Genomic DNA, 9,853 nt, shown 5'->3' with positions numbered 1-9,853 from the left:
TAGGAATTAATAGAGAAAGCGCTCATGGGTTTGTTCGTTAGCATATTCTATTCGCTGCAGAATACTGTGAAATCGATATAAGAAGGCGCAAAATTGTGTCGTTGAGTATGGCTCCATCTGAGGTCTCCTTAAGGAGCTACTTCCCTCCAGGCTTATTCCAAAATAAATGGAAAGCTGTTAAGCTGCCTTTTCATGCCAGCTCCCCTCAAAGTCTGTGACATGAGCGTAGATTGATGGCTAGGATGCGCGTAGCTGCACTGTATGCGCAATCCTGACATCCACTCCACGTTGCAAATCGCATATACTGCATTGGCAAACAGCAGTTGTCTTGTTGTATTGAGCGAACACCACTCTACATAAACAGCTGTGCCAGCAGATTAACCAATTGGTCAATTCTTTACATACCGCTAGTTGGATGCATTTATTGTAGCTGGAAGTGTTGAAGTGAAGTGTAGACCGCAGCACCCCTCTTTTCAAACTCGCCATCATGATCCATACGCCACCGTCAAAGATCAGCTGCTCGCAAGATAGCGAAAGCGTTCCCTTCCTCCCGCCACTTCCTAGGAGGAACAAACGAGGAAACTTGTGGAACTGGCAAGTAGTAAACTATTCACTACAGTCATTGCTTTAGCTGCAATCTCTAGAGATGCCCTGCCCTTTCCTCTGATTACAACTTCTTATAACTGAATGAGGGGGCCCTAGCATGACTTTGCGTTGCGTTTTATCAGGAAGATAAATAAGGCAAAAAGCTATAAGTTCATTGTGAAGTATTGTTTTCCCTCAGCTAAGTCAACTGTGGTGTCGGGTGCCTACACAATCATAAAATATTTAATTTTCCGTGTTTGTACGGAATAAGACTATGAGCATCCTGCACCGTAGGCAGCATGGAATTCTAGACATTGGTACAAGCAAACTCTTTGGGAGCTTTGCATGCTGGGTGCTAAAAATGTCAGCAAATAGTGCCGGGGTCGCAAGGACTACAAGCCCCCTAGAGACTCCGCTCAGCCCCACCTGTAGCCTCATATCTGTATGGACAACACACTCCCGTACCAGCGAAAAGGGGTCCTTGAAAGACACGAGCCCTCCGCGAGAACTCGCACTTCAGTAGCTAAAGCTGATGATCTGCTGCTGAGCTCAAGTCAAGCGATGCGATGAAAGCTGGCACAAGGGGTCCTGGGGCAGATATTAGGGAATCCGTAGCCGATTATGCGCGCTTCCATCATCCTATTCCCTTGGCCTGCAGCTTCCATTTCGCTGCTTGCTTGCCGCTTAATTTTAAACTGGAGAGCGCTATATTCTACGTGTTATCTTACCATATGCTGCACTAGGGGTTTTCAGACTCACTGGCAGCCTGACCATGTACAAACCTGTGGGTCTCGCGAAGAGTCGCTACTCGCAGAACCCTACATATCCAGCCTCCGAAGCACCGCTTTTTGCAATGCCTAGTAGATTATGGCGCCAATGCTAGAAAGCGTGTGGAATTCTCCTCACATATGCGAAGCTTAATGTCTTCACACTTGAGCAAAAATGAACTCTGCAATCGAGTCTTATTGATTCTTATTAACAGAGCATAATACGCAATTTACAATAACGCATCAATCCTTAGCTATTTCCTGTAACTTAGCTTGCTGCTAAAACGCATCGCAAAGCTCTACATGAGCCCCCCTATATCGTAGTAAGACATTGCGACAAGAGGCAAGAATAAAGCAATTCTATTATCTGCAGTAAAAGACCTAACTGTAGTAAAGAATTCCCTCCAACTTCCATCACATTTAGAAAGAGTTTTACATTAAGCGACCCCCAAACAATCAAACGCCAAACATGAAGTATATTGGGAATGGAACTGTGCATAACCAAAGAAGCGCGGCATGCTGCGAAGAGCCTTCCCCGGCACCCAGCAACACTTCCTGTTGTCACCTACGTCCCCTCAACCACAGCTATTGCTGTATACCCTTCTGTGTGTGTAGCGGGCCTGGGGGCGTCTCCGTATGTGCTGTTTCCTGAAATCCTTCGCCCTGAAACGCTATCTGTGTTGAGAGCAAACAACGAATTTTCCCTCTACCCGAGAAGTGGCAAGAGCCTAACAAGTGCATCCCTTCTGAGGCTAGCGGTTGGGGAAAACCGATACCTTGAGCTGCCTGGCTGGACTCGTGCACGCTGTTCTAAGGCTTACCCAAATTTGGCTCACTCCTTTCAGTGCGAACTTCTAAGACGCAGCGTGCAGGATTAGTTTAGGATGAACTCTGCGAAGTATGACATCACTAATACTCCATAAGACATAGGGGCTTTGTGGAGCTCGGGCTTGACAAATTGAACTGCTGGTCTCTCTACAAAGCGCGTTCGTGCCCACCGCGCTAGCGCATACGCCCGTTGCATATTTATGCAGGGAGTGCTGTTTGTAGATCAATTTCATCTGTCCACAATAACCTGCTACTGCACGTACTTTTGACTTGTATGGTCCTATTTTCCCTGAGTCCGACTACATGACATTTGGCTGCCAGAGTGTGGGGTCATGCTGAATTGTAAAGATTATCATGCTTGCGTGGGGTGAGCACAACATGTTAGACAGATGGAGCCGCTTACTCATTTCGTAAACGCAGCAGTGGATGTTTACCAACAAGCTTGACCTAGTATACATGCTCATTCCCATAGGCAGAGATTTGAAACACACCGCGCAAAGCTAGAAACTTATGCGCCTGTACGAATGGTCGCATGCATAGCAAAGAAGTGCAAATGACCCCTTTCCTGTACGACTGTGCAGACCGCCGCGCGATATTCAGGGAAGAGCTGAAGGGGAACCAGTATGGCATGAGTGTAGAGAAAAAGACACTTCTTGGCACCACTGCAGGGTTGGATTCGTCTCTCATGTTGCCAAGGTTCACAGCAGTTCATGTGCAACGGCTGTGGTGTACAGGCTGCTACTGAATTTTGATTGAGTGGCACCACTCTCTGTGTGCGTGTGCTATTGTCACACCTCTACGCAGCCCGTCTACTCTCATGAGAGGGTGCTGAGTAACTAGAAGCGCAATACCTGGTCCCCTGCAAGCTAAAAAGCGCCCCGATCTGTCGAATAAGGGCATACCACCATGTGGCTAAACGGCACTACGTGACGAACTAGCAGGCGTGTGAACGGCTCAGACACCCAGAGGGAGCGGCTAGTGGCAACAAAGGCTTTGAAGGCTTTCGTATACTGGCGTGAAATGTACATCTGCAATGGTGGGATGCGTCAATTTTTGCAGGCCCTGCCACGCGAGGAGCACTAACCGACAGAGACGCCTCCGGAACCCCCATGTTCGTGCACTATAAAGCAATCTACGCCACCCACAGACATTCGCGCAGAGCGCCTGCCCTGCGCACCTAGGCAACTTCAGCTCGCGCCACACCCGTGAAGACAGCAGCAAAGTGTATTGCTGCACTTGCCCAAGAAGCCCATTCCTCGTGAGGGCACTCATGGTGTACGCCCGCGCTTCATTGGCGCTTCAAGGAGCCAAACACAGTGTCAGGTACGCCCTTCTCCTCCACAGGCATGTCGTCTAGGTCAATATCCACCTCCTCCTGCTGCCGTCGAGCTCTAACAGGCGCCTTGTCGGTGTTACTAGGACTCCTCCCTAGTAGCCGCGCACCTTGCAAGAAGGCCTTCTCGCGCGACTCCAAAAATGCCCTACCCACTTGAGCCTCGTCCAAATAATATCCAAGTCCTTGGGCTCCTGTCTTGAAGGCATATCCGAGTCGCACCCCCTGCAGCAAATCCCACACAACGGCCGACTGCGGAATTGCGCCATACGACTGCCTGCCTGGGGATTCGTCTGCCCCAGAAGACCCTCCCACCCATGCAGGAGGGGCCCCTGCTCGTACAGAAACAAGCAGTCGGATCTCGCACCCAGCTCCCCCGCAAACCGCCTCTGATCTGCGCAGATTTCCCCCCCCCCCCATCCCCTGTCAAGCATTTCCACATGCTCTTCTGGACGCACGTCGAAGGCCTTGGACGCAACAAACATCGGGGCGTCACTCTGCAGAGACGCAAGTGTGGCAGCCTGTCGCCTGCTCCTTTGCAACTCCTGAAACTCGGCTTCTGCCTGTTGCAGTTCTTGCATTTCTGCTTGTTGCTTCTGCTGGAAACGCAGCTGCTCCTGAAGCGACTCCTCCTGCCGCAAAGCCTGCTGCCGCTCAGCTTCTTCTCTCGCAAGCTGCGCAGCTGCCTCCTTCACGGGGTCCGCGGGTAACGGCTTAGGCACCTCCGACGCGGTAAGCTCGGCAACGTTGTGGTGCACTTGGCTGTACTGTGCAATCACGCTGTACAGGCGAACGGGCACATTGCAAGGAAAAAGAAAACTCAGCGAAAACCCCCAAGACGGACTTTTTTGGACCGTCCGTCAATGCGCCTCCGTCCTCGCAGCGCTGCTGCGGTCGCCGCAGCAAGTTTACGGGCAGAGCAACCCCCAATCTGGCATCTAAACAGCCTCAACGATTTTCTCAAGCAATATACAGCAAAAATAAAAGCCGTCCTTGAAGGAAGTTGCATGTGCATGCAAATACATTCATGAAATTTGCCGCAACGGTGCACCCGGTTTCCCGCCCCTTGTGAAGCCCGCGCACGGCAGCAAAACGAGATCTAGCAAATGAGAGTTCTGTACCTTCTCTTAATCCGCAGCATGTCCTTAAAGGTATCTTCGTTGCCGTAGGCAACCTCCAAGTTACGCCATTCCTGCAGTGCAGACACCGGAAGACACTCGTCTTAACTAGTTAGGGAAGGCGACAAACGATACACACACAGAATACCCGTAAAGCTGCACGGCCCCCCTTCCCCGCCTTGCCTCCCCCGCAATCAACCTATTTGTACTGCGAGCGCAGAGCGTTGTAGGCAGCTGCAAGGGATAAAGGCGGCAAGCACTGCTTTTACGCCTGAGGAGGGAGGGAAGGGGTGGAAAAAAAGTTGGAAAACAAGACAGAACCCCTCTAGCGGGCACAGGTGCGTCAAGCGACTGGCGCGGAAACGCACATCCCAGAACTCTTGGTCTTTAGTAGGGTCACACAGATTTGCCGCGTGCTGGTAGATAGCACGCGCCCTGTCGATTTCGCCCAGAGATTTCTCGACAGTGGCGTAACGCATGCATACTCTCCGCACCTGTGAGAAGCGTATGCAAAGACAACAGCCATACAGTAGAGGGGAGAAAGAATGGATCATGCGCTTGTAGACACCCTCACCATGCGGAAAAATACGCACAGCACAGGTCACCGAAGAGTGTGCGAGTATGCATATTGGCACGCATAACCACCGAACAGCGTAGACTGAAGTCTCATGTCCACGGAAAACGTGCTGTTGACAGAAGCCGTTTATCACTGAGTGGCCAACTGTGTGCGCATCTACTACACAGTACGGATTCGTTGGCAATAGGCAGGGCAGCAATTCGACGTAGATGGAAGCAGGAGCATGCAAGCACACAGCAGATCCAATCTCCAGGCTACAGACACAGATAACCAGCCAGCCATGTCCACACCGCCAAACGCTCTAAACGGCTGGGTTTTTAAAAGCACATCTCCTGCCAGACCTAACAACGTGTACGCGCACTATTCTCAGCACAAACTAGGGACTCTAATGACCGATAAGGCTGCATAATATCCGAATAAGCAGTCATCTAAGTGGCCCTTCAAGAAGTGCAACTCAGCGCGTACATCCTTAGAGGGAAGCGTCTCGATGGCCTCCTCGAAGATCTTCCGCGTTCGGGCAACCCCGAACAGCTCGCTCGTCTGCAGAAGACAAAGTCCGTGCTTTCGTGGGTGCATATTGCACAAAATATACCCTCATACATATTAAAACCCATGTATTAGCATCCACCAATGAAACAGAAGCCCTCCTACATTCGCTCGCACAGGTTGTAGTGCAGGTGCATGCATGTATTCATGCATTTAAATATCTACAGACATTACCCTGCATGTATATGCATGGATCCCTATGATCTCACATGAATAAAAACCGTTTTCACACTCAAGCATGTCGGTAGGAGAAAATAGCGATATTTTTGACCGCAAGAGAAAAACACGCAAGCAACGCTCTACGGGCATCCAGGTTGACGGACGACTGCCTGTCATCCCTTACGGTTATACGCATGTACGCAGAAATAGAGTCCTCACCCTCGCAATGTAGACACAGAACATGTCGAGCTTGTCTTCAGGCAGCACGGCCTTTGTGGCTGCACTGTAGATGGCAAGCGCGTGCTTTGCAAGACCGTAAGTCTCCTCGAGCTTTGCGTACAGCAGAAACAGATTTTTTGCGTATTTGGGAGGCACGTCTGCTGTCGCTTGCTGAAACAATTCTCTAGCGCGTTCGAGTTTTGTACTGCGGTAGCGAGAAACGAACTTGGTCAAGTACATGAGCCAAATGGCATTGACATGAGGCCAGTGGAAAGCAGCAATGCCTCTTTCATAGACACGGAAAGATTCCTCATAGTATCCCCGTTCCTATGGGCAAAAACACGCAGAGCCGGACTCTTAGTCAGGGGGAAGTCCGCCAAGTTCTTCATACCACCCCTTAAAGCTCTACCGATGCAGATTCAAGTTGCACGTATACGACTTGCATGCACACGGGAGAGAAGGCGCGCGCAAATACCTCGAGGTAGTGTGCAAAATTGATAACCAGCTGAGGCGTGATGACCTTTAGCTGAAACATTTTGTCGTAGCATGCCCGGACCGTCTCCATGGATCCAAACATTTCTTCCTGCATACAGCGCACACATGCTGCCACATCAAGCAGTGCCCGGTGCTCGTGGCTGCAAGCGAATAGCCCACAGCGCATGATGTGGAATTTACGCAGTGACTGCGATGCTTTGCCGCCTTATGAGGATAACCCCATAGCGCGATTCTGGGCATAAAGGCGTTATTTGGCAGCGTGTTGTGACTGCACGGTGCTTCTCCCCTCCCCCCCATCTCCCCCGGCTGCGCATGCAGGTTCCAGCTCGCAGCAGCACGCCTTCGATCACAACAACGCATGCAGAGAGGGCGTACAACGTCAGCCGTGAGAGCCCAAAGCTTGACGGATCTAAAAAGACGGCTTTGCGCTTCCTTCGCCTCTTGGCTCTTCCGAGAGCTTCTCACAGCCGACCGAACGAGCCGAAGGGCTTCTTTGAAGAGGCCATGCCGCAGATGCATTTCGACAGCCTCGCACCACACTGACGCCAAATCGTCAATGGTTCGGAAAGAAGCCTGGACAGCCCGTTCAAAAACTTTGGCTGCGTTCTCGAGGTCTCCGTGTGCCTCGTAAAAACGTGCAAACGCGATCCATAAAACTCCCACACGACCAACTGCCTGATCCGCCTTCACAGTTGCAACAGCCTCCGTAAACGTCTCGACAACCTGCAGCAGCCGCAGCAGTGACACCACCAAGAGCACCACGGTCATCATGTCCCGTATATGCATGCATTCAAAACATAGACATACATATACACATACATACACATATATATACACATATATATGCATACACATATACATATACATACATATACACATATACATATACATACACATATACATACATATACATATATATACACATATACATATACATATAAATGTACATATACATACATATACATACATATACACATATACATACACATACATACACACATACATGCATATTACATACACTTTTGTGTAGTTACCGTCCAGGGAGGGAGGAAAGGGGGGACAGGGGGCAGCCGCCGTCTCTACGGTATGACGAAGCCGCAGCTACGCGCGCGCGTAGCTGCAGCAGCAGTGCAGCATCTGTGTCAGGACGAGCTCTCGCACAAAATAAGCGGCAGCAGCAGCGGCAACGACAACAACGCAGCTGCAGCAGCACATCTCCGGTGCTATACCGCTGTCAATTAGCCTACCTTCTTCGGATCGTCTTGCATCAACTCGGCTCTCGCCAACCACTCATGCACGTTGTGGGGGTTCTGACGAAGCTTGCAAGACGAGATGAGGAGGGGTCGCCTCTCGGTAAGCCGTTCCAGGCGAGCTATGGCAAAATCGATTTCCTTTGCCGCAGCTGCAGCAGCTGCAGGATCCGCGTGCTGCTCCTGCTGCTGCCCCTGCAGCAGCTTGGCAACTACAGCCTCCTCAAAGGCAGCGTACGCCTCATACACGAGGGCGAGGTCTCTTATGGTGGAAACTGAAGAGACAGCTTCTTCGTAGATATCCCTCGCCTTCGCCATCAGTCCCATGCGAACATAGTGAGATGCCAAGGAGCACCACAGAGAGGCCACTGCGTCTGAAAAGCGTGCGATGCCGCTCCTCAAGATGTCTTCGACCCTCATAGAATGAATCGAGTCGGAATGCGCGGCTACAAGCTTACACAGTTCGAGCCAAAGCTCGTGACGCGTCCTCCCCGAGGCGGGAGTAATGGTGGGGTCGCTCGCCATAGCCGCAAGCTGACTCGCGGATTCATCATAACGGCCAATGCTGCTCAAGTACAGCGCGAACTCGTCACCCCTTTCTGGCTCCAGCATTATCCAGCGCCGGTACATACACACGGCCGTTTCGGAGACGCCGCATTTCTGAACGCACATGGATTTGAAGGACTGCTGCTAAACAGCTGTATGCGCAGTAGTTTGGGGAGAGAAATGGCTTTTTGCTACCCAGAATGCGATGGCAGCAACACAAGCCAGAGGTGCTGCTGCATTTCGCAGAGCTCCACTCGTATACACCGCAGCGGCAGCGGCGGCAAACACGCGAGATTTCAAGAGCAGAAGGAAAGAAAGAAGGGGGGCAAGGGGGAGAGGTCGGAGACGCCGCTTGCCTTGACGTAATCCATCATATCTGACCACAAGAGTTCGTGTTGCGTCACTGCAAGCGCCCTCAGCGCGGCATCGAATGCCCGGCGACAGCGCGTGAGCTGCTGCTGCTCCTGCAGAAAGCTTAAATACATACGCCAAATCTCTGGCATCCTGGAAAGGTGGACTAGACACCTCTCAAACGCCGCATTGGTAGCTGCATACAGAGGAGCTGCTGAGGGCCCCGAGGGAGGCTGCGCTATGCTCTTGCAGAGAGCCACACGTTCCAAGAGATATCGCCTCCACAGCTTATAGCTCCCCGGCAGAGATCGGACTGCTCTCTCGTAGATCACGAACCTGCAGGAAGGCGCACGGGCATGGGCTCCAGTAGATGGTCAAGCACATGCAGGCAACAAACGCGGTGCAGAAGCTGGCGGGAGATCTATCGCACAAAGGCTGAGAAAAAGTTCACGTGGGGAGGCGGGTTGATACAAGTACGCCAACAGTCCATACACTTGGAAACACGGCGCATCGACAGAAAGGAAGGCAGATATAGCGCTTGCTGACATCCGGCAACCGTTCGCGCGAGGCGAGGCACACAGAAGCAGCTCGCTCAGCACATGCGTTTCAAGACAGACAGACAGACGGGTAGGAGTAAAGGCTGCTTCCCCTGTACAAATGCCACTCCATCGTACCGAATTGCCGGCTTCGCCTCCGCTCTGCTCTTTAGATAGGCAAGCCAAACCTTTAGTTGGTATGGATCGCGCCGCAGTTCTTGCTCATATGCAATATCCGCATCGCCCCCAACTAGCTCACTGAGGTCTAAAGCGGCTGCCGCTTCGGCAGCTTCCGCTGCTGCCTGGGCATCTTCTCCAGAACCTTCTTTTTCCCCTCGCATTGCGCCCTCCGAGGCAGGCGCGGAAGGCGAATTTACCCCTCTACCCTCTTCGGAAGGTCCTGCTACGGCCATCCTCTAGAGGGCGTAGGATTTCTTGGATGACCACTCAACCGCATGCAAAGTCTCAGCAGAATCAGGAAACCTCGGATTGGCGCCGATGCTGTACGACGCACGCGCTCTTCAAGCACACGCTGGAAGCGCT

General features: G+C 51.7%; 1 protein-coding gene across 1 annotated transcript; it reads right to left on the bottom strand.

The window, feature by feature from the left end:
- Positions 1–3,468: 3,468 nt before the first annotated feature.
- On the bottom strand, positions 3,469–9,723 carry LOC34623449 (pre-mRNA-splicing factor SYF1). Its single transcript, XM_026337835.1, has 11 exons — positions 9,449–9,723; positions 8,780–9,110; positions 7,875–8,537; positions 7,003–7,350; positions 6,608–6,715; positions 6,133–6,459; positions 5,674–5,748; positions 5,000–5,125; positions 4,635–4,705; positions 3,972–4,293; positions 3,469–3,738 (listed from the first exon to the last, which is right to left on the bottom strand). The coding sequence occupies exons 1-11, from the start codon at positions 9,721–9,723 to the stop codon at positions 3,469–3,471; spliced, it is 2,916 nt and encodes a 971-aa protein (XP_026193620.1).
- Between the last annotated feature and the right edge of the window lie 130 nt (positions 9,724–9,853).

Source organism: Cyclospora cayetanensis, unplaced genomic scaffold (genome assembly GCF_002999335.1).
Source record: "Cyclospora cayetanensis isolate NF1_C8 unplaced genomic scaffold, CcayRef3 CcayRef3_contig_205, whole genome shotgun sequence".
NCBI lineage: Eukaryota > Apicomplexa > Conoidasida > Eucoccidiorida > Eimeriidae > Cyclospora > Cyclospora cayetanensis.
This window is presented reverse-complemented; position numbering and strand designations above follow the sequence as displayed.

What these genes read in the sequence shown, in the direction of transcription:
- LOC34623449 (XM_026337835.1), bottom strand. Translation starts at nt 9,723, where the DNA reads ATGGCCGTAGCAGGACCTTCCGAAGAGGGTAGAGGGGTAAATTCGCCT. An exon ending in GAGGCGAAGCCGGCAATTCG is followed by an intron (nt 9,111 to 9,448) that starts GTACGATGGAGT and finishes GCCTTCCTGCAG; the next exon opens with GTTCGTGATCTACGAGAGAG. An exon ending in ATTTTGCACACTACCTCGAG is followed by an intron (nt 6,460 to 6,607) that starts GTATTTGCGCGC and finishes TTTTGCCCATAG; the next exon opens with GAACGGGGATACTATGAGGA.